Source organism: Chaetura pelagica, unplaced genomic scaffold (assembly GCF_000747805.2).
Source record: "Chaetura pelagica isolate M959 unplaced genomic scaffold, ChaPel_1.0 scaffold109, whole genome shotgun sequence".
Lineage (NCBI taxonomy): Eukaryota > Metazoa > Chordata > Aves > Apodiformes > Apodidae > Chaetura > Chaetura pelagica.
The window spans coordinates 1,262,470-1,287,692 of NW_009970725.1; the positions used below are offsets into that span (position 1 = coordinate 1,262,470).

At 34.3% G+C, this 25,223-nt stretch overlaps 1 protein-coding gene across 1 annotated transcript in view; it reads left to right on the forward strand.

Annotated features, from left to right (window-relative positions):
- Positions 1–23,555, forward strand: part of RB1CC1 (RB1-inducible coiled-coil 1) — a 58,628-nt gene extending 35,073 nt beyond the window's left edge. The window contains exons 14-23 of the mRNA XM_010006809.1: positions 3,114–5,029; positions 8,447–8,606; positions 10,703–10,811; positions 10,932–11,172; positions 13,958–14,009; positions 15,365–15,412; positions 17,466–17,524; positions 19,605–19,741; positions 22,485–22,555; positions 22,908–23,555. Of these exons, the coding sequence (XP_010005111.1) occupies positions 3,114–5,029; positions 8,447–8,606; positions 10,703–10,811; positions 10,932–11,172; positions 13,958–14,009; positions 15,365–15,412; positions 17,466–17,524; positions 19,605–19,741; positions 22,485–22,555; positions 22,908–22,985 (2,871 nt within the window). The 3' untranslated portion in view covers positions 22,986–23,555. The remainder of the gene's footprint in view (positions 1–3,113; positions 5,030–8,446; positions 8,607–10,702; positions 10,812–10,931; positions 11,173–13,957; positions 14,010–15,364; positions 15,413–17,465; positions 17,525–19,604; positions 19,742–22,484; positions 22,556–22,907) is intronic.
- Positions 23,556–25,223: the final 1,668 nt, after the last annotated feature.

Genomic DNA, 25,223 nt, shown 5'->3' on the forward strand with positions numbered 1-25,223 from the left:
TAGAAGAGATATGTACTTGATGTAATTTCTTGTACCTCTTACATTTCTTACAGCTCTGTTCTCTCTATGAATATTCATTTTCATATGAGCAGACATTAATAACAAGAGTCATAGGACCTGACCATGGTACTACACCTTCAGAAATTACGTAAATTTTGTGAAATCTGGGAGTTGTCTGAACATGCTTTTCTAACAGCCCATGCTCTGAAGTCCACCCTCAACTTGGAGCATGCTGAAATTTATCGCATAAGAAACCAGGATAGTGACAAGTGTTCTAACAAAATTATTTTTTCACTAAAACTTGTAATGTCAGAAGAGTGAAATAATTTAAACAAGTACATTTTAATTAAAAATATTCATAGTAGTGGTAGGAAGATAAACAGCTTTAATGGTCTTGATGGTTTGTCCTTTTTGGTTTGGACTTGCTTATCTATTTATTAAATTTTTATCAATATATGGCTGCACAAAAAAGGTGCCAAATCAGGAGAATGTGTTCTTTCCACTCTTCTTGCTGTGCTTTAAACAATGTGGATTCTTGACTGACTCAGAAACTTCAAGTGTTTAGACAGGTTTGGATAATTGTCTCTTTCCTTAGAGTAAATTGCATTGCACAGTCAGAGCTGGGCCATTCATGATGTCGTCTTGAAAATGCCCATTTAGGTGTAATCTCAACGAGACATTTAAACTCTTTTTTTGGAATTGAGGCAAATTGATCTGTCAGAGATTTTTCCTTCTCAACAACAGTGTTCTTGCTATTACTTGATGGAAGATAATAGGTATTTCTGTGTTGCTTTGTTCTGCAGATGATCTAGAAGTATTTTTTTTAATTAAATTTGTCCTGTGTGCTTTTTTTGGTGTAAAATTACTGAAATAACTTGAAAATGTTATTTTGTTACCCTTAGTATTGCTGGGAATTTACGGTATATAATTAGAAGGATGAATAAAGATTTAATGATAGTCTTGAAAATGCCTACAGCTTCATGCACCTACGTATTCTGTTAGTGAACTGTGAGATACTGTCCCAGCTTGGTACAGAGTTGTCAATGACTCTGCAGGCATTGAGTGTTGCCCACAGAGCAGCATGTTGCTCTTGTGCTCACCCAGGGAGACACATTTGACTCCCTTTCCAAACAAGTGGCAGCAGAGAAGCCTGGTTCTTTAGGTTGGCCTGTGATAGTTTTCCTGGCTTGCTGACAGCACATCGGTTTAGCTCTGTCAGAATCAGGTGGGGGGAGTTCATTCTACTGTATCAGCCACAGCAGCTGGTCTTTTGATAGTTGCTTCAGGCAGTAGAGTAAAGCTGTGGCTATAGACAGGTGATCAAAGAGTAATTCAAAAGATCTAATACCTTGCTAGAGATGTTAGTATTTCTTTTCCATGCTCTCATAATTCTTATTTCAATTTTCAAGTTCATAGAATGTTAGTGATTGTATGCTTTTCTATATGCTTTTTTTTTTTTAATAGTACATCAGAGTAGTAGTTAAAGAAAATAGTTGTGGGGTTTTGCTTAATTTGTTACTACTTTGAAATGTACTTTTCTTTTTAAAGCTTTCTGCCTATATTTTATAATTTAATGGTTTCACATCAAAGATATAGCTATGCTCCCTCATTTCCATAATACAGACAAAGTTTAAGGACATCAGTGATTGGGTTAAAGGTGTCCAGGAGAAAGTTAAGGTGCCCTTAGGAGACAGGTAAGATGATTAAGGTTTTTCTCCAGTTAGTAGGTGATTAACATATGCAATCCTTTCGTATTAAAAGTTTCTCTTGGAAGGAGGCTGGCTTTTCAAATAAGATTATGAATCTACCATTTGTTCTAGTTGAGTTTGAATTAAAACATGCTTTGTAATCCGAAGAATTGCCTCATTATCTGACGTTGTTTATTACAGTAATGTAACTAGAACAAAGCATGTGATCCTGCAACACCTGAGAACTTAAAAATGAACTCTGCTGCTCTGTCTATGCTTTCTGTTTTTTCTTGTTTGCTCTTCACTCCTTTTCCTTTGTCATCACAGGAATAATAGTGTATGACATATGTACCCATTGCTTCCTGTAGATTGTAGACTAGACAGCAGCCAGCAGCTTCTCAGGGAAATAGGCAACAATAAGGAAAGTCTTCTCTATAGTTTCAGCTACTCAAAATGTGAGGTTTAGCTCTTTAGTAGGTAGTGATCTGGTGCTCTAGTCTAGAGACCCAGCTCACAGCAGCCACTGTTGTATTTTGTAGTTAATGGTGTAAGATACTACAGGTTGACAATTTGTTCCTAGTTCCGGTAAATGTGAAGATAGTGAAGGAAGAGGAATTTATTACACACTTCACTTATTCTGTCAAGCGAAGCTTGGAAGCAGTAAATTCATTATGTTAAATCTATTAAAATAAATAACAAAGCTAAGAAAATTGTAACTGGAGTGTTATCTTGTAAAAACATCATACTGTGAGTTAAATTAAGTATCAGTCACATACAAAAAGTTTGAAAATCACAAAAAACATGCTGTTTGCACAGTCTCTAAGGCTGAGGTTGATTATTTTTTTTAAGCATTTTAAAATGGTGCTTTATTTCATTTCAGCTGCATAGAAATAAGTGCATATAACTTGGCCTGCAGTTACAACTATTATAGCTATGATATATCAAACTTCAGCTGAATTCACTTAAAGTACATGTTTCATGGCAGTGTAGTAAAGTATGATGTCTTAAAAATAGCAAAGATTGGTTTTCAAACACTGTGTAAATTTACACTGTACAGCAGAATAGCCACTAGAACTTGAGATTTTGCTTTATAATACACATAGTAATGAACAAGAACGGATGATTAAATTCACTCAGGCTGTGATGTCTCTTATTGTCAAATTATATGCGATCTAAGTAGGACTTAACTACCTATACATCTACAAGTACTACTTCTTTGAAACTTACTGAAAATATATCTGAATTTCTGGAATTTTAGTTGTATGTATTTTGGACTGTCATGGATAATTTGAAACTATTAAAATAGTTAATTAAGATTATTAAAATTAACTTTTTCAGTTCTTGTTTTGCCTGATACTTTTAAATAAATATAAAATATTGATATTTTGCCTCTCATTAAGTGTTTGGTTTGTATTTTATAAATAGGCCTCCAATAGTCAAGCATCACCACAATCTGCTACCACACCAAGGATGGAAAGTGCAACAGGAACCGCAATTGCTACCTCTTCAAGAACTCCTCCATCGCTCAGTCTTCAGGGTCCCCTGTGTCCTCCTGTGTGTCCCCCAGCTCCATTGGAAGAATTGTCTCCAGACAGCATTGATGCTCACACATTTGATTTTGAAACTATTGCTCATCCTCACTTGGAGCAAGCACTTAAGCAAGGATCATTAGACTTGGATTCATTAGCAGAAAGTCCAGAGTCTGACTTCATGTCAGCAGTAAATGAATTTGTAATAGAAGAAAATCTAGTATCTCCTAATGTAATAAGTGATCCACAAAGTCCAGAAATGATGGTGGAATCACTTTATTCTTCAGTTATCAATGCAATAGACAGTAGACGTATGCAAGATACAAATGCTTGTGTAAAGGACACTTCAGCAGAAAAGGCACCTCTCAGTGTTTGCGTGGAGAAGTGTAAGGTTATTGCCCAAGACTCAAAGGTACATTTAAGAGGTATAAAAGAAGATCTTTGCCACTTTAGAACACTTGTACAAAGAGAACAGTGTGACTTTTCTAATTCTTTAAAATGCACTTCATTAGAAATAGTAAATACTATTGAGAAGGTAAAACTTTCACTTGAAAAAACACTAAAAGATAAACATCAAAAAGAATTACAGTCTTTGAAAAGTGAATATGAAACAAAAATTAATCAATTATTGGAAGATGGTGAAGAAAGTGAAAAGAAGATTAAAAAGTTAAAAGGTGACTTATTAGGCCTTGAGGAAGTTCTTCAGAATAAGAATGATGAATTTGCAATGGTGAAAAATGAGAAAGAAGCTGTAGTTTGCCTTCAGAATGAAAAAGATCAGAAATTACTTGAATTGGAATGCCAAATGGAGACACAAAATTGTGAAATTAAGGAACTGAGACAGTCACGTGAGATAGTACTTGAAGACTTGAAAAAACTTCACGTTGAAAGCAATGAAAAACTACAACTCTTGAGGGCAGAACTCGAGAGTTTAGAGCAAAGCCATTTAAAAGAACTGGAAAGCAACCTACAAGCCAGGCATTTACAGGAATTTGAGAAGGTGCTAGCTGAGCACAACGACTGTTTAGATAAATTAAAAAAAGAGAACCAGCATAGACTTGAACAAATGCAGGAATCTCATGCAGTAGTTATGCAAGAGAAGCAACAACAAGTAGAAGAGTTACAACTCAAGGTTTCAGATCTGTCTGATTTGAGGTGCAAATTAGAAGTTGAACTTGCTCTGAAAGAGGCAGAAACTGATGAAATGAAGCTTCTTTTGGAAGAAAGCAGAAACCAGCAACAAGAAACTTTAAAATCTCAGATTGATAAGGAAACTGAAAGCTTAAAAAAGGAGATAGAAAAATTAAACAATAAAATACAAAGTAACAGTGATGAATATCAAGTGGGCTTATCGGAATTAAGGACTCTGATGACAATTGAGAAAGATCAGTGCATTTCTGAACTGGTAGACAGATATGAAGAAGAATCAAATTTGCTTAGAACGGAACTAAATAAAGTAACAGTTCTTCATCAAAAAACTTCTGAGGCAGAAAAAAGACTTTCAGAGCAAATAACAGAACTGCAAAGTAAGTTAGAGTTGGAAGCAAATGCCCTAGAAAAGGAAAAAACAGAAAAATTGTCTCTGTGTGAGCAGCAGGAAAAATACGAAGCTATTATCCATAAGCTTAAAGAAGAGAAAGAACTGTTAGTATCTTCCCAAGAACAAGACAGGCAGTTGCTCATTCAGAAGCTCAATTGTGAAAAAGAGGATGCAGTACAAACTGCTTGTAAAGAGTTTGAATTACAGAGGCAAGCTGCTGAAAAGGGACTTTTGGAAAAAATACAACAACTTGAGATGCAAATAAATCAGAGGTACTGTAAGAACTAGGTTGCTGTGTTTTTCTAGTATTTTAAAGTAATTAATGTATATTCATGATGCACTATGCAGTAAGTAAAACTTTGTAAGAATGCTTATCTGGGTTGGTTTCTATGTTCAAATTTCAAGTTAATTCCATTTTATAGGTAGTGATTTTCATGTATCTCTAGTTAATCTCAAAGATGGTGAAATGTCTTATACAATATAATTTCCAGACAACAATGAAGGTTTTATATTTCAGTCTTGTAATGTTACATTGAAGGACCATTTCCACAGTAGCATGTTACTTGAAATGCCAGTTTTAAAGGTTTCAGCCTCTCTCCAGTCTTTTTCTCTGGTATTAGCACTGTGTGAGCATGCAGTGGCTAGTGTTTATGCTAATAACTTGCTTTTATTGGCAGACTATACTAAGTTGGTGTTAATGGTGACGTGAAAAAGTGTGAGGGAGTATATGTGATTGACTGAGAACTGTCCCATGGCCACGTGGACTTTCACTGACTTTTGCTGCCACTGTTATGTATTTCAGGGTCTTCAGTTTGAGCTTTATAATGAGACATGTGGAAAATATAATCTTAAAGAACATCCTAAACATTATTGGTTTTCATTGTTAATTTCTGGTTTTCCATTTTAAAAAGAAAAATATATTTTCCTGTGCCAAAAATGGCTAGAATTACTTTATGACTTCTCTTATCTACTTACCAATTCATAATACCCATCAACAGAGTAGTTTATGATGCTGTGGAATGGTAATATTAGAATTTTTCTATGTGGCTACTGCTTAGAAACAGTATTTTGTTTAAAATTGCTATGATTTGTCATTTATGTTCTTGAAGTGCGAAAGAGTGCAGCAGATCAATCTTTGTACGATACCTAGATAGAGCATTTTTTCTAGGTATTGGGATCTACCAAATATGTGAAATGGGAAGAGGCCAATAAAATGGGCAGAACAGGCATAAAACCAGAAGTGAATGGCAAAACATGAATACATACTTAAGTTAGCATTTAACTTTTGAATATCGGTAGAACATTTTTTTTAAAAAAAAAGAGGGTAGGTTATGCAGACAGTCCAACGTATGTGCATAATTCACACATTGGAAGGGAAATCTGAATATTGGCTTCACTTTTATCTGCTTTAATCCTGTTACCTCAGGATTTTGATAGTTGAATATATCCATCATTAAATGATGTTCTGTGATGTGATTAATCAGTGCCTGGGCTTTGTAAATCAGTGTATGGAAAAATACATCAAGATAGTGTTACATTTTCGGAATTAAGATTGAGATATAATGAATTTAAGAAGTGCCCTTCATTGAACAAAATATTCTCTTAAAGACGTGTGGTGAAATGAGGAGAGAAAAAACTCTTACGTTCTTCTCCTTTTATATATATTAATGGGCTATAGAAGTTTTTTAAAAAATTGACTCAACAGGAAAAATACGTAGCTGAGTCATCTGTCTTTAAAAATCCACCATCTACGCTTAAATGTTAGTGACTTTGAAACACAGCTGTGTGTATTCTTATGCAAACTGGATAAAACAGTCATGTATTTCAAAGAAATATTATCTGCTTCAGTCTAAAGAAGTGTTAGTAGTTTGTTATGAGTTCTCTCAACTAATTTTATTTTTAATGTGACTTTAAAATGTGTTGCCTCGCAAGACTTCTCCTTTTGCCTTTAATCTGCTGTTAGTTTTTTTCTCTAGGAATAAAAACATGCCGTGTTTTACCTCCAGAGGGCATGTGTGTTATGTGAATCTGTATTAGTATTTCAGAGTCACTGTCTAGCTGTTTGGGTTTTGAGCTCCTGAAACCCTAAGTTGTGTCAGTAATTCAAATTCACTTATCCTCACTCAGTTGTTATTTGACAGTTACTTGTACTGGTTGAAGCCAACTTTTATTTGGCATGTGCCTGTATGCTTGTCAGATAAATGTCCTTCTCTGCAAGAGCAGGGTTGCATTAGCCATCTAGAAGGCATATGTAGGGAGATCTGGCCTGAGTGTTGCACTGGTATTGGGAGTTTAGGCTTGAATTTACAAGAAAACTAACAGAAATAGTTAGAAGTGTTGAAGAAATGATTGTGATCCATTCATTACCAACGTGAAAATTAACGTGTTCTGGTTATAATATGTCTGAAATTCAGCTAATCATAATTAGGAAAGGTAATAAAACTGCAAGGCATTTGTAACTGTCCTATTTAGTCTTTCTACTGAATGTAGTATGCACTAAACAAGATTAACTGAAACCACAATTGTTGTAACAACTTTCATTGTTAAGCAGATTGCTGATTTCTTACAAAGATTTATAACATTGTACAGACTGCTAAAAATAGAATAGGAATCTTGACTGCTTTGGAAACTAAATTATAGCTTTGTCTTCTAGCCTTGGCATTGTCCAGCCACTTTGGTGACGCCATCATCAGTAGTGCAGCTTCTCTGTAGAGCACACATTCTCTCCCACAGCTAGGCTTAATTTAGAAATAAATTGAAATTTAATCCAGCATGAAAATGCTTCCTCAGTGGCATAAAAAAGATTCACCTGGATGTCTCATGACTTGATATGTTCTCTGCTTGTTCTGATTTCTGGAAAGTCAAAGGTTGCTTTGCCACTCTGAGAGCTTCAGTTGGCTTTCAGGGCTCTTTTATTTCAAACTTATTACAGGCTTTTTTAGTACTTAGGTACTACGTATTAGTTTGTATCTTCAGTATGTGCCCATGTGGTAGACCAGTGGTAGTATTGCTAAATACATTGTTGTCTTAGAGTAGAGTAAGTACAGTGTTTACTTTCAAAGGAAGCCCCATGCCTGAAGAAATGTCCTTTTAGTATCTTAAAAACACTGGAAAAAGATAGGTGTCACTATTGCTATACTTGTTGAGACCTTTGCAGATGGCATGTGTAAACCAAACACCTGATATATTGAAGAGGTTTAATAGATAGTAATGTACGTTAATATCCTTTACTTGCTTGTCACATGCAAATTGTCAATAGGCCAGGCAGCCTATCTGAAAGGCAGATGATACCTGCATTGGTTTAGTGCAGCCAACAAACTTGGTTTTAGGCTGATGTCTTTTAGATAATAATGGAATAATTTGAGAGTGAATTTTTGTTCTTTATAAAGTAAGATGCAGGTGCACCTTCTCTTTACAATTCTCAGACAGGCTTATCCTGTGCTCTAAACTTGATTGGAATAATTGATCACAAAATAGAGGTAGGCAGGTATGTGCTTGATCGTATGATAAAGCAAAAACTCTAGAAACGGCTGGAACTGGTTATGTCATGGATGCCCAAACTCCCATCCAGTATGCAACTGGATTAAAGTGTCTCAGAAAGGAACTTAATACTTTTGTATGTTTGCTTGTTTTATGTATTCTGTGACTCAATATACTGCAATTTTAAAGCCTAAACATTTTCTTTTAAGTCCTCCCATTGAATCATCTGCTGAATCAAGCTTAGTTGCTGAACTTCAAGAGAAGCTTCAGGAAGAAAAAATGAAATTCTTAGAGCAACTTGAAGAACAAGAGAAGAGAAAGAACGAAGAAATGCAGAACATCAGAACATCACTTACAGCAGAACAGCAGGTTTTTTATTATTTTTGCTCCCATGACAGTTATGTTTTTTTGTAGTTTTGAAGTTAGGAAATGTGGGGGTTTTTGCTGTGTCACACACATTCTAAATTTGCGCTATTATATGATGTGTTAATGGAATCCAACACTTAAGCTTAAAAAAAAAAAAAAAAGGCAACCCAAAACCAAACACACAAAAACCCCCACTTAAGAATCTGTGAACCGGGCAATGTAGATTCCAATCCTTGTTATTTTTTTTTTTACTACTTCTGCTTTATCCATTAATCTGTTCAACTCCAGAAGGATATTGGTTAAGTGTAATTAAAATTAACAACCCCAAATTTGTGGACAACACAAAATTAATTATTTGAAATAATAATTTACTTGGAATGCTATTTAATGGCTTTTAAAGTTTATTAGCCTGTGCAGGTGACTTTTGAGGTTCAAAGCATATGTTATATTTTACTTTATAAGCTTAGAAATACTACATACTTCACACCTTGATACAGATTAATATTTCACTGGATTAATGATTATATCTGTATCCACACACTTTATCCTTTCAGAACATCTTGAATCTCTCAGGTTTTGTAGATGACTGTTCAGTTCATAAACCTCTTTAGTAACAGCTATTATGTATTGCTTTGTTGCATTTCAACTAAGAATAGATTTTCTGTTTTAAACACCTTCCACTTAGTTTAGCTATCATAGGATGAAATACGGGCAAAGAGACGGTGTTACTAGCCAGTTTTGTGAGTGAGCACTATGAATCATGTGGTGCAGAGAGAAGAAAATTGCAGACAGCTATGTGATTCTGTGATTCTGTGATTTTTGAAAATTTTAGACTGCAGACATTAATACTGAAGTGATCCTTATATAGTAAATCTAATAGGAGTATTTCATACATTACGTTGCTAATTTAAAAGCTTCTTTTCCCATCAGAATATCCCTTAACATTCCATTTTCCTCATTATCTAGTATTCTTCATCTGTGCAACAGAGTGTGGAAGGGAAAGTTCTGAGGCAAATTCCAGGGAAAGACTAAAATCTTTTGTAAAAAAAGAAAACCAACAAAACAACAGAAAACAAACAACCTCCCAGAGCCATAAAGAGGGTGTATCAGTCAGTGATGAAAGCTTACTGGACTGGTTCTGCTGATCACTGAAAATTGTGGGTATTTAACTTAACCCTTGATGGAATTTTTATCTCAGTACAGTTGTCTTAGAGGTATTACTTATGCTCATGGTGTGTTTTGTTATGCAGACATATACCAAAGGCCATTTTGCAATGTGTAAGGTGTGTAGCCTTCCAAATAGCTTGCATCTCAAGACTGAGAGTTGACAGATAAGGAGACAATCTTAAGTCACCAAAAAAATGAAATTGTAATTGAGAATATCCTTTTAATAGATGGCTGTTGGCAGTTTTTGTCTACCTCTTCAGCATAACCTTAGGAGTAGAAAGGGTGATAGCATAACAGTTACTAGAAGGTTTGAAGAAGTGGTTAGATTTGTCACACTGATACCAAGGGTTATGCTGGTCTTTTCTGTTCAGTTATTCAAGTTATTAACCAGAATTCCTGTGTGACTGCTGCATTAATTAATTGTTCACTGAGGAATTAATGCATGACTTGAAATGTATTTTTAATTTGGTTTCTAGTATATTATTCTAGTATCTTAATATTTTTCTTTTTTATTATATGTAAAATATATTGATGTAGTGCAGCTTTATCTAAACCATTTCTTTAAAATAACTTTTTAATATAAAAAATGCAACTGTTGTACATTAACTGGAATATAAAGCATAAACTTTTTTAAAAATGGATTCCTTTATAATTATACTACATGTGTATATTGGGCTTGAGGGAACCAAAGGGATAAAAATAAAACAGAAAAAAAAAACAACATTACAGAGAAACCTTGAAACAAAATATAGAGACATAGTATAGTATCCCTTCACCAGAGTAACATGTAAACAAATTTACTTCTTTGTTTAATTCTAGTTTAGGAAACTGAAATGTGTGATATCTTTTGTACTACTTGTTCTTGTAATGCATTTCAAATTCCATTTATATAGTTTATTTCTTATCTCAGTAATACTTCTTTCTGCTTTCAGACCAACTTTAACACTGTTCTGGCAAGAGAGAAAATGAAAAAAGAAAGCATAATCAATGATCTTAGTGACAAATTAAAAATACTTACTCAACAGCAAGAAAAAGATAAGGGTAAGCCAAGTTTTTAAAAAATACTCATATTCTCTAATAGGACAATTCCATTGACTACAGATTGGTTTTGATTGTTAATGCTGTTGTTATTAAAATAATTTTTATTTACTTGTGCCATAGATTTGATTGAGACACTTTCTGAAGATCGAGCTCGCTTACTTGAAGAGAAGAAAAAGCTTGAAGAAGAAGTTAATAAACTGAGAAGTAGTAATTTTTCTCCATCAACCTACTCAGCAGCAGCTTCAGAAGCCTGTGGAGCCTGCGCAGCTGATATTCCCACTGACACAGACAGACTGGTTTCTGACATTGCAGCAGAAGGAAGAATGGACTCCACGATGGAAACCAGTATGATGGCTGTGCAGTAAGTATGAGGCAGTGTAGTAGAAATACACAAAGCCTACTCTCCTTTTTTAAGTGTGTGCTGTTGGGTATTGTGAAGTACAAATTAGTGTGTTTAAATACTCCTCCTGTTGCTAAAAATATTTTAGATGTACACATACAATTGTGATATGCACATTTCTGGTGACTGAATTTTTTATGATCTTGAAGAGTATGCAACTTAAAGGTGAAACTTGTCCCCACAATTATGAAATGCAAAAATGCACCTATGTAATGTAAGTCAAACAGGAGAAGAGCAATTGTAATAGTGAATGAGCTGAGTGGCTGCATGTTCTTGGTATATCTTTTGAATAGTGGATGGCTTACATTTAAAAACTAACTGAAAAACTTGAGGATAGTTGAAGTACGTGTCTGCTGTGAGACAGCATAATGACTTTCATTCATAAAATAGAAGGAGCAATAAGTATGATTGGTGGAAAGGAGGCTGAATCATCAGGATTCCAAACAATTATTGAGACTCAGGCTGATGAAGTGGTCTTGATGGACTGCTAATTTGTACTATTGGAGAGGACAGGTATTCAGTATTGCTTTCTTTGAGTAACTTCTGAATCATCAGTACTGTCAGCTGTGATGATGACTTACCAGAAGGTGCAGTGGTGGGACCGGGGAAAGCCTTTGTAATTATTTGGAGCTTCACTTAAGGAAAACAACTAGGGTGAGCAACTTAAGTATTTCAGACTAAAATTTTCATTCCACATTGGTTCATTTGTGTTTGCATTTGGTCGATAATCTGGATTTACAACAGATTCAATTAACATAATGTTAATATCGTAGACATGTAAATGTTCATCATCCTTTTTGTATAGATGTTTTATTAGGCAGGGACCAGTTTGCAGGTAGGTGTCTGAAGCTGTGCTTGAAATACTGAGGTGATTATAGAGATTAGAGGGAAGTTAGAGGGTTTTTTCAGTCATTGACTTCACTATATTCTCTATTTTTAATGCCTTACGATAGCACTGCATTTTGCTATTGGCATATAATGCCTTACTTTGATAAGTAAAGAGTCCACATGTAAAACTAGTAGATTGTGATCTGGTCTTAGTACACCTAACTGTGAAGTCTTCTGAACTTAAATAATTCTGGCTGGTACAAAGTTGTCCTGTTGGTTGTTGGAATCCAACTTCCTGCAGATAAAGTTTGTTTCGTTTTTTTCAATACTGACTTCTATGAAATGTACATCAAGTTCCACTAGCTGGAAAATTTCAACAAGTTAATTTCAACAAGTGTGCTGCTTAAAAGAGAGTTCACTGAAGAGCAAAAAAAAATCAGTAAAAAGAAAATTGACTTCTTTCTGGCTGAAACCAGGACAGGCTTCTCAGTATCTGTGTCTGATTTATGCTTCAGAAGTGTACGGTGTAATGTATTCATTTGCATGGAAAAGAGCTTAGAATCCCAGATTATTTTCATTATACCCCTAATATGATTAAAGGTTTTTAGCTCATTAAGAACACTTACCTGTGGAAATCACCCACTTGATAGCACTTGCAAATTTTTACTGTTGTTGAAAGGAAAGCAGAATAACTGACTGTAAGCTCCTGGTTGCTACCCCTTTATCTAGAAACTTCATGGAAGATCATCAAGCAACTGCAGCTATGCATTTTCTCATGTATTTGGTACTAGCTTTTTGGGAAATCCCATACTTCTCTTTAACTCTCACAGAATTAACCTGACTGAAAAGCACAGAAGTGGAACAAGCTTTTGCCAGGGAAGCAAAAGCACAGTTGTTAAATATACTTAAATTAATTTTAATCAGTGCTCATCACAACTGATGCTGCCTAACTCAGAATAATACATCCAGTGTACTGAATAACTTTGTGGAAGCAAGGATGAAAACAGTTGTTGCTTAACAAACTAAACTTGCACTGATAATCAGTAAAGCAATGAAATAACTTACCTTTAGAATGAGAACTATTTCTTGCAGTCATCATTCCAGTTCTGAACCCTCAAGGCAGGTGTACAAAAAAACCTGAAAAGATAAGCCTGGGAACAAAAAAACTTTGTACTGAAAGTTAAGTAATAAATGCACAGAAATTATTACAAGTTTCTGTTGACTTCTTCCTATTAACTGAAAGCTAAACAGCCTTTTAGCTGAAATGAAGGAATTATTAACATAGCTTAATTATAATCTGTTAGTTCTACTTGGAATTTGCTTGGATGTATAGCTTGCTGTGTCTGACTGGATGAATGGACTATATATCCAAGACCTTGTTCATTTTCTTTTCCTAACCAAATCAGTTTGGACTACGAAATATTGTTTCTTCCTATTAACCTGCCTATATATATGTGTGTATATATATATATAAATTGTATTAGGGAGTCTCAGCACACAGAGCCTTTAAACTACAAAGATTAGGAAAATATGACACTGATCTGAACTGCAATTTCCAGGATTAACTGCCAAAGGATTTTGGAGCCATACCTTTCACCTTGATGTTTTGAAAATAATGTAAAATACGCAGAAGTGGCCCTGTGTAATTTTATAAATTTAGCAATGACTGAAAGTTCAGTGGCTTGTTGCAACAAAGAAGCTCCTTGGGGTTTAAAGAGAAGAACAAAGGAAAAAAAAAATCCCTCAAAAACCTACCAGTAATGTTGAAGTCTATTTTTAAGGTGACTTTCTGTGCTAGCAAATACATGCACTCATGACTGGGTGAAGACTGGGAGAGGGGGGTGTAGGAAAGATAATTTTTTATAATGAAAAATAATTTAATTTTTAACCTGTCCATTTTTTTTTCTTTGTTTTGTAGTGAAAATGTCCATATGTCTGAAGAAAAACAGAGGATAATGTTGTTAGAAAGAGTGAGTAGATTGGTTGTGAAGTTAAGCATTACAACTAGTACTTAAAAACATGTATGTGTGAAATTGTGCTGTGGTCAGTTATACTCCGATGCAATATGCTATCTGCAAGGCTTGTAGAGATCATCCCAGGGAGTGTTTTTTCATTGTATGCATTTTGAATCAGTATCATTCACTGAAATAATTCAAAGTATTAATACATTATACTTGACCTAGCTTAAAGTTTGTGTATTTTGTTTGTCTTCTCCACTATGCATGAGTCAGGTGTAGTATTTCTTCTTAGTAGTGACAGATCTAGGAAATCCCTGTAGCAAAAACAAGTTTTGATTACTTTTTCAAATTAAGGTATCCAAAGCAAGGACAGGAGTTAAGGCCAATTTACCTGTTCCTCTTGGAAATGGGTAATTTATTCTCTGAGGCTGCTATTGCTCAGCTCATTTTAATTCTACCTGGGGTACATTATAATCTTGACATTATTGCTTTCTGTAAAATGCAAAATAACACTTGCTATGATTGTACTTAAAATTATACTATTTTTGAAGTTATTACCAGCTACTACAAGCAAGAATTGTAGGCTTATATATACATCAACCCCTCTGTTTCTCCCAAATACATACCTGAAATCTTCACTTCTATTGCAGCTTTTACTTTCAATGTGCCACTGAGTAATGGAATGTTTTTGATGAAACAGAAGTTGTTGTTCTTGGTAAAAGACTAGATTAACCATTAGTAGTTACATTGAATCTTTTGGATTTTAGTAATTTTTAACTCTCCAATCATATCTAACTCAAATCCAGTTGCCTTTTTCTTGCCTTTTCAAAGTTTACCTTAAAAAAAAAACAAAAAACCAACCCAACACAAACAAAAATAAACAAATGTGTCTTTAGCTTTTGGCTTTCTAGGATCACTTAAATTAAAATCAGTTGTCAGAGAACATGAATGTTTTCTGTTAATGGTTTGTGGCACTGTATGATGTAAGTGGCTAGATGTTTCTGACTAGGAGCACTCTTGTGCTTTATTCTGTCACTTGCTTACAAAGGATTTGTTATGGGTAGAAGCTATAAAATTGTAATATATTACACTTCTTTTGCTGTTCTGTCAGTGAAGTCTTTTTCTAACTTAGGGAGAAGGATGAGTACTGATACAAGCATAGCTTAGCAGTGGCTTTTGTAGCACTGTGATACTTGCTAGACTTTTAAAAATATGTCTATTCAAAAGATGTTTTGATATTGTTTTAATACTGAAAGATGATGTAAATATGTATCTCATGTAAGTAGCCTGGCTCTGGTCATAATTTTGTTTTTAAATGTACTGTATCAGATGTATTAACTAGTTAATCAGGTAAGATTTTCTTTCAGACTTTGCAGTTGAAAGAAGAGGAAAATAAGAGATTAAATCAAAGATTGGTAAGTGTGCATTGCATGTTTCAAGACTCATGATAAAATAAAAGTTTACAAATGTTAGTTTGTTAAAATCTAAAAATGTGTTTTTATAAAATTAAAAATATTTTAAGTGTTACAGCAAGTAACAAAGAGGTAACCTAATAACCTTTCAGAATTACCTCAAGATACCAGTATTCTTTGGCAAAGATTCACAGGACTGGAGAGAAGGAGACTTCTTCCCAAAGAACAGAGACCATCCAGGCTTGGGGCAGGGGGAGTTAATTTCAGTAGCACCACAGCTCAGTTTTTCAACAACAGTTGATGAAATAGAAGTTGTTGTTCTTGGTTGTTCTTGTTCAGGGCAGCTTTTGTTGGTTACCTCTATAAGCAATAACAAAATTTAAAGGAGCTCTTTTTAATACTAGGAATGTTATTGAATTACTGAGAAATGGAACCTTTTTGTCTGTGTAAAAGCTATTAGAATTCTACTCATAAAACATTCTTTACTGAGTTTTAGTGGAAATATTCTTAACATTCTAATTTGTTCTTTTTTCCTAAAGCTAGAAGTTACTAAATACACAAGTCAAGCTAGTTTCCATTTCAATTTAACACTTACTCCAGTCATGAAAAAAACAGTAAGAAAATCTTTGTTCTTAACATCTAAAGAGAACTCCCAAAGGCATTTGTGAACAATCTAAGCAAATTACAGACATTTGACAACTTTCCTGTCAGATAAAACTTTTTTCAAGAAAGAAAAGTACAGTGTGATTAAATCAAAGAAATGTAGTCTCTAACAAATAATAAAGATCTGAAGTTGGACCCCTTAAAGAAGACTTCTCTAAGTATCATCAGAAGTTGAGAGCTTTTTGTGTTGTACTCTATTCAACTTGGACTAATTTTTTTAAGACATTAGGAAAATGAGTTGTGAATTAGGCTTCAAGCTCATGTTCAGACAGGCTGATATTTGATACTATTTCTGGAGAAGGGATGAGGGGAGACTGGCAGTAGAAAATATGCTGTAGGTAACAACATTTGAGTTATAGCTGCAAAATCATGTGCTAAACATCAGTCATGAGTAATCTAGCTTTTAATAGCATGTATTAATGGTCCAGGAAGTAGAAACCCATGGAAAAATGGCAAGGCTTCTACTCAGAGTTTCTACAGGGCAAGTATGAGTTGTCTTTTGTAAGGAAGTTGACAAAGGGTAATGAAATGTATATATTTACATGGGATCAGCTTCTATTTCTACTTGCCTATATGTGGGCCATGCATCCCCCTTTGTTAGATGCAAAGTAGCATTACCCATTTTTATTTCTTATTATCACAGTTACTGTGGAAAGTATATGTACACGTATTCATGTTTACATTTTGTTTGTCCTATTGAAGTTGGTTCATATGCCAGTATCAATTCATTTAAACAGATTTAAAGGCAAATATAATGCACGTAGGACATAAGAATTGTGTCCAAAATATAATATATACATTATATAATTGGCCCTTTGTTTGGTCTTAGTAAGTTGGACTCCAGTTTTATTCCAGTAAACTTTAGATTATTGGCAGTCTTTAGTGAAACTGAGAGACCATATCGAGTGCAACATCCAAAGATTAATTGCAACAAACTTGTTTATCCTCCAGTCTTCCATCAGCCTTTTTTTTAGAATGCCAATGGCTATTGTGTTAGTCCATAGTTATAGCATAGGTCTTGGGTATGTTCAGAAAAAATCTTTGCTGGTACTGATCTGGTAAGCACTTATCAGTTTTAAATGAGGGAGAATTCAGATATGTAAGAGATCTCATAATCATAGGTATCTATTTAAAAAGAAACAAATAGAAAAAAAACCAAACAAAACAAAACACAAAAAACAGCAAAAAATCAGCCACTAGCTAACAAAACCAGAAACAGCCAAATCTGCTACAGAGCAGGATGACAGAAAGGTATGCTGTTATCTTCAGTAAGTATAAGTTCTGCAAGAATAGACACTGTTGAAAATAAATAAATTTATATTCATCATATTGTTACCTGCAATGTAATTTCATCACAGGATGCCAGTACTTAATAGCTTTCCTTTTTTTATAGATGTCCCAGAGCATGTCATCAGTATCCTCAAGACATTCTGAAAAAATTGCAATTAGAGAGTAAGTACGTTGTAATTTTCATGAAAAGAGATACATACTCCTTCAGTGATAAGGAATGTCACAATTCTGATCTTGCTGTGTGGTGAAAAAATGTATGGGTCGTCTGTGGTTAAACTGTCAGATATTGAAGCCTCCCAATTGGGCATAAATCAAATGTTATAAAACCTTTTTTTAAACAAAAAAAAGTTTCTGAATTCTGTGAGTTAGTGGCTTTCTTGAATCCTGTGCCTTTCTTTACATGGTTCCTAACGATAATACCTCCTGGAATTTCAAGAATCCTCCTAGAATTTTTTTAGATTACTTTTTGTTTATCTGTAATGTTTTTGAAGTCACACTAATAAAAAGTGAAAGGAAGCCTTTTCACCCTGAATATGCATAGTGCTCCATTGTATTTCAAGATAAATTTCATTTTCCTTAAGTCTTCAAAATTTTTTGCTTACCTTGATAGAATGAATTTAAATTAACTCAAATATGTTACATATTATCAGTCTGCTAGCAGTTGAATGTAGAATTGCTGCTGGAAAAAGAAGTATTAGTTATTTCAAAATACGAAAGCTACAGGCAGCTATTCTTAATTTATCATTCTGGTACTAATTGGAAAATATATAAAAATGATCTTGGAATGAAAGCCAACACAGATTATTCCTTTAATGTTTTCTAATTTGCACCACTTTGTATTGTAACAAGGTCAGTATATGCACAATCAGCTTTTTCTGTGAGCATCTGAATATTCTGGCAGTGCTCATGGTAGTTTTTGGTAAGGAAAATTAATTCATCTCTCCAATAGAGATGACTTTGACTAGGTCAGTATGGTCTGTCGTTGTAATAAGTCATCTAGATCCAACTCCCCTGCATGGACAGGGACACCTTCCACTAGATCAGGTTGCTCAGGGCCCCATCAAACCTGGTTTTGAACATGTCCAGGAATGGGACTTCTACAGCTTTCCTGGGCAAACTCTCCCAGTGTCTCACCACCTTCATAGTGAAAAATTTCCTCCTAATGTTTAATGTACATCTCCTCTCTTCCAGTTTTACTTCATTATCCCTCTCACTACATGCTCCTGTAAAAGGTCCTTCCCCAGCTTTCTTCTAGGTCACCTTCAGGCACTGGAAAGCCAAAGTCCAGGCAGAAAAGCTTGGAGTATTGTTTATTTAATCTGAAAATGAACTGTAGAGAAGATGAGCTACATTTCTCTCTAGGTTTTTCCTGTTGTTTCTCGTGTATCTGCAATGTCCTTTTATGGAGTAGAGTTTTCCTCTTCTTTGCCACTTCCTTGCCCATCCCCAGAGTAGTAGTGATACTCATTAGCAAAGCCCTTTCATGGTCTAATACTTAATTTGTGGCTATATTAGACTTTGTTTCATTAATTGGGAAATAATTTAGTTCCAACTGATTTGCACTGTGAAAGGGAAGCTGGAGATATAAAAAGTTCTCTGAATTCTGTTACTGAAACTTGGCATGAAAACTTAGTGGCTTCTTGTGTTATCCTGCTGTCAGGAAGAAACATTCCTGAAATTTTCTGTGTAAAGTCACCATGGTGTTTCTTTTGCTTTTAACCCTTTGATTAAAGATGAACAATTTATCCCTTCTTTGTCCTGTGTGCTTGAAATTTTAAGATTGGATAGCTACATAAATGTTCTGCTGTATTTTTCGGAGTTCAAATTGACAAAACATCATAAGAGTGTTTGTAAACTCTAGTACAGTGATCATTACCTTAAGTATTGGTGAATAAAAATATAAAATTGAAACGCTAGTATTTTGCTGAGTACTTCTGATTATATAATAGATATATTTTGCTGTAAAAGCAAAACTGCCAGTTCTTTTGAAATAAAAGTAATTTGAGCAGATGGATGTAGAAGAAAATTTCAAAACCAATTTTTAAAAGGTAGGCTGTTTTGTTGACTTCAGAAAATACAGTGTGCGTATGAGTTGGCAAAAAAAGCAGAAACGCCTGTGGTGCTGTTCAGCTAAGCCTTAGTCTGTGCAATACTTGGGGAAAAAAACTGCAGTGTCATTAATGTAGTTTTAAGTTTCTTTGCTTTTTTTATTAATAATTTCCTCTATTTTTTTTTTTTTCAGTTTTCAGGTTGGCGATTTGGTCCTCATTATCTTGGATGAAAGGCATGACAACTATGTATTGTTTACTGTTAGTCCAACCTTGTATTTCTTGCACTCAGAATCTCTTGCTGCGCTGGATCTCAAACCAGGTGAGTGTGGTAAGTGTCAAATTATTTCTAATTATTATCTCCTCATACCAATAACAGTCTTAACTTCCTGACACTTAGTAAGTGATTTTTATAAATGTGATAAATATGAAAAGCATGTATAATAGTTGTCAGCTGTCTAACTTTTGCTGTTTGTTTTCATGAAAAAAAAGACAGAAAATGCCAGTTTTGTACACACACAGCATATGTTTACATGTCTATAGGGAAAACATTCCCATCAGGCTGCTTAGCTATTCAGTAGCATGAGTAATAATGTACTGTTACGTAGGTCTGCTGGCCTCTTAGTGTTGATTTATGTTTTCGTTGTCTTTTTATGAGGAAAGTAAATACAAAACTAAAACCTGCATGCTCTGCTCTTAGTTGTTTGTATCTCATTTTATTATGTTCTTTGAAGATTGTCTTTGGATAAAATTTGTTCTTGCTGTAGCTCATCTTCTGTAAAGCTACTGGAATTTATGAACCCAAATACATGTCTGAATTAACAAAATATAAACCACAATATATGGGGATTTGCAAACAATGTTTCTACTGATAAAGATTTTCCATCTCATTTAAATAGTGTTTAGCAGGGCTTGTAAGTTTTCAGATAACAACTTCTATATGTTTTGCTTATTTTCAAGTCAATGGGACATTTGGTTTTCTCCTCCCCTAATTTTCACGTTGTTAGCTGTTTTGGCAGCTATGTAAACTTGCTTAAATTGTTGAAGTATTAATCTGTTTTAAATGAGGAAAAATATCAAAGCTTTGCATTCAATTATGTGCTATATGAAATAGATTCATATAAACAATGTCAGGCTGTCATGCACAGTATTTTTTTCAAACCCACCTGTGCTCCCAGCTTTGCAATGTCTTAAGAATAGGCATCAAAAGGAAATTTTGCAATCAATTAATCACTGCAAGTTTCTATATATTATTGGATGTCAGAAGCTGTCCACTTATTTTGAATGAGCATCATTGTAGATTTCAGTTATGGTGAAACACGATAGCTCTGGAATAACTGTAGTTTCTGGGAGAACACCAAACTCTAGCTGAATTCCGAGACTGCTGAAGGATCTGTGCCATGCGTGTTCTACAAAACATAAGGGAAAAACTTACTTACACATGTAGTATAGTCTGAACTATGGCATCAGGAGTTACATATATAACCATATAAAATATGATTGTTTTCTTACTGTTGCTTTACATATACAAGGTAAAAGCCATGACAGTTTGTGTACTGCTATGAATACACAACTTACTGACCTGTCTGTTTTCAAATGGAATTGGCTCATCCCATTCCTTACCAATTGCTAACCGGTTTCTCTCAAATTTGATAAAACAAACACTAAGAGTTAGCATTTGCTTTAGGGTCACATTGGTTTCTAGCTTGGTACTTCAGGAAACCATGAATTAAACTCAGAACAACAGTATAGTTTATGATAGGTTAAAATTGGTGTGGATGTAGGTACTGCAAATCTGTGTTTTAAGGACTGCCAAAATGTATTTTAATCTGACCTTTTGTACCAACATGTACATATCAAGTTAATAATTCTCTATAGATCCACCTACAGTATTAAGATTCAGGGATCTAGGCTGTTGTTGGTTTTCTCTGCCTTCATTAGAAGGACTTAGAATGCTGTGACAAAACTAAAATTGATTGACTGCATGGTTTTTGTGTTGTCCCTTATCTTCAGGATATGGAAGCTTTAGTCTGCATATGTAAGGAAGAAAATGCTGCATCTTTCTCACTGTATTTGTTAGATCAGTGAAGTCTGTCAGCCAAGAAAATTTAAAAAAAGCTGAGGTTTTATGTAGAGCATTCAGCCCAGCTATGAATACTTTGCACTGATTTGTAGGAGTATGGAGCAGAACAGAATCTGCTCCATTATCAATAGCCAGATCAATTTTGAAGGGTAATTTTAAACTCTGGTTCTTGAGTGACTCATGTTCTAGTCACTGGATAGAGAATCTCATAAATAGTCATGCTTAGAAAAGCACTGATTTTAGTATTATGCAGAGTATATGTGAGCTGTTCCTTCCACTACATTTTGATGTTTTCTTCATGCCATGATTAGGGATAGTTAGAAAAGAGCAAAGCAAGTAGAATGGATGTAATCTTTTTGGAACACAAGACAAATGTGCATTTCCTTACTGCTGCAGAAAGGAATACAAGCTGTAAGTCTATTCATGCCCACTTTGCTCTTTTGATCTGTCAGTTTATTATTGAGGGTTTCTTGTGCTTCTTCTTGCCAAACAGCAGCAGGTACTTTGAGAAGACCGCAACAAAACCTAACACTTACAAAACTTAACATTATCATCTACAAGTAACTTATTTCCATCTCTACTACAGAAAAATAATCAAATGTTGCAGTAGAGTCAGTATTAATAGCTGAGTACAGAAGTCTTTCTATCCTTTGAAATACTTCAAGAAATAATCACCTTAAAACAGAGCAAAAAGTCAAGCTTGATTAGTGAGAATCTTTTTGATTAATTAACTGAATTTCAGTTTTGATGTGCTTTTATCTCCTCTAATGTTAACTTTTAAAAAAACCCCAAGAAATCAGGTTTTTTGTTTGAAAGTGTCAGTGACTTATCCTAACATCTGAACTTACTTTAGTTATGTTATTTTTTAAAAATGTTTTAAAGAATTTCTGCTTTTAATTAAATAATTTTAGCAAACAGTCTTTTTCCATATTGGATGTAATATCCTGTTACCTGTAGCTGATTATCTAAAATAAATATATTGTCTCTTTAGCTTCAGGTGCATCTAGGAGACCTTGGGTACTAGGAAAAGTAATGGAAAAGGAATATTGTCAGGCAAAAAAGGTAAGAAAACAGTAATGGAAACTTGTCAACGAAATTAATAAAGAAGAAAATCAGTTTTAATATTTGTAGCATTTGTGAACAGTACTCTCTGCATAAAAAGTGAGATGAAACTGGTCGTCTATTCCTGCTCTGTTTTTTAATCAGTGAATAGCAAGAGAAGGGGAGCTAGAAAAAAGAGTAAGTGAGCAGTGGCTTGGGTAGTTGTGTCCATACTGCCCAGATCCAAAGGGTCTTATAAATGCTGAGGGGTGGGAATCAGTTCCTGCTTAAAAATACAAAACTCAGAGGAATAATGTCACATTTCTAATGTAACTTGTTGGGTTTTGTTTTTGTTCTGTTGTTTTTTTTGTAGGCACAAAACAGATTCAAAGTTCCTTTGGGTACAAAATTCTACAGAGTGAAGGCAGTGCCATGGAACAAGAAAGTATAACGCATCAAAATTTTAGTTCATTCTGTCTCCATTCTTTTTTGACTTGTCCTTCAGTGCTCGTTCATCGCTCCAAATACCAGGCCATCTTTTTATACTGAGGTCGTGTGACAAGATACGTCATTGATGTACTGCTTTTACTTTTTAACAGGTCACATTTTAGAAACAAGAATTTCATCAAAAACTCTGGCCCTTCCAATTTTTTTACCCGGATAACTTTAGGAGTGTGGACCAAATGAGTTCATTTTCTCAAAGGGCAACCACATGAAAACATGGTTTATTAGCCATGTTAATTGCCTGTTAAATATACATTAGCTTGTATTTAGATGTTAAATGTTAGTTACCATTATTACCAGCATACGTCCTTTCGTGAAATCATTATCAAAGTACTTGCACTCTTTAACAGATTCTTTATATGTGTAAAATTCATCAGCTATTTAAAGAGGAGTGTTCATTGCATGCGGATAATCATATAATTTTTCTTCAACATGAGTTTGCCTCAGTAGATGAATAAAAATAACTACTGCAACTTGTTTCATTACATGAAAATGCTCTTTAATGTTAAAAAAAAAATCCCTTGTAATTTGATGGACTGATTTTGAGAATCAGTCACAGTTAGATCTGCAATCTTCAAAAGCACTTTCAATGGATTGATCACACAGATTCTGAAGGGGAGACACCTGTGCCGTTTGTTCAAAGTGAAGCACTTGTTCTTCCCAAGAAAACAGAAATCTTGTATTAATCTATTTAGAAAAATCATATTGATGAAAATGTATTTCATGGTTGAGTTTCAGGAAAAAAACTCATTGTACATTAACCATACAAGAGTCATTTAAGTAACAAATTATTGTAATTGTAAAAGACATGTAGAATTTTAAAATAATAAAGATTTGAAACTGTATGTGTTTGAAGTATTTGTGTGCCTTTTAAATACTATCTATAATATTCATTTCGTGTTAACCTGTTGCAACTTCTCTCTGATTCCTCCAGTAGTTTCATTTCCTAGAAATACCTAAATTTTCTACAAAAAGCATTAATATTCAACAACATTCAGGAACTCCCTTGTAACAATAGAGAAGAGTTTAAGTAGACAAATTAATTTTGTCTGCATATCAAACAGGTAAACTACATTTTTCAAAAAGATTATACTGACTACATTTTTTAATGTAGTTTATTTTATCGATAACAATATAAAAAGATATATTATAACTGTGTATCTAATCAAAAGTGAACTTATGGATTCGACTATGACCTTATGTCTAGGATTTAATCCTTAGAGTTATTCAACTCTGATTTATCTTCAGAAAGTGTGGAGTGGAGGAGGAAAAGAGATAAAGAAATGGTCACATGAAAATGTTGATGCTTATGCCCGTATGTTGCAAATAATATTCCTCCAGACTAACCAGTCCACTTGAGTACCCAGAAACTTCTGTATGTGCTTTATTTAAAATTTTGTTCCATGACAATTTTAAGTTCAGATTTTTATGAAGTGCATGGGCTTGTCATTGTATCATACCTGTGGTGAAATAAATTTGGAATTTGATTCCAGTTGATATCTGGAAAACACTTTGTCAAGTCGCGTGCTTATCTGATGGTTAAATCTGCTACTTGATGCACTGACTTTTAAAAATTACTTGCCAAAAATGTGCCTTGTTCTTCAAGAACAGTATTTCTATAGTTGAGTATGGTCCAGTGTCAAATATGTAGATAACAGATCTATAAAGCAGGTTTAAAGCAAAAAAAAATACCATAATGTAGTATTTTTGTCACTGACTTTTTTTGCCCTCAACGAAACAGGAATTCAGTTATGTCTGCAAACTGATGCAATCATATTTCCTTTAGTAAACTGCATCACAGGTGGTTTGAGGAGGTGCATGTGTAGCACCATCCATTTCCTTCTAATATGCTGAGTCTTTAGAGACCTTACTAACTTCTACCCCTCTTAACAAAACTTTCCCAGCCTCAGTCTCCCCACTGCAGTGAATATTATTTGTATTGTTAGCTACTAAGTATCTACCAGAAGCCATCAGGCTTAACTAAGAGGCATAGAGTGCTTCCATTTCTGGGAGGGCATTTACTCCTTGAGTAGTAATAATGGATCTGTGTAGCAACATACAATCCAGCACTACAACATAAAGCCCCACTCTTTTACTGAATAGTCTACTTTAAAGATAAGTAAAAAGTTCCCCAATAATTTTTTTTGCTCAGAGGAAAGGATGTATTTGTCAAGTTTTTCAGAGT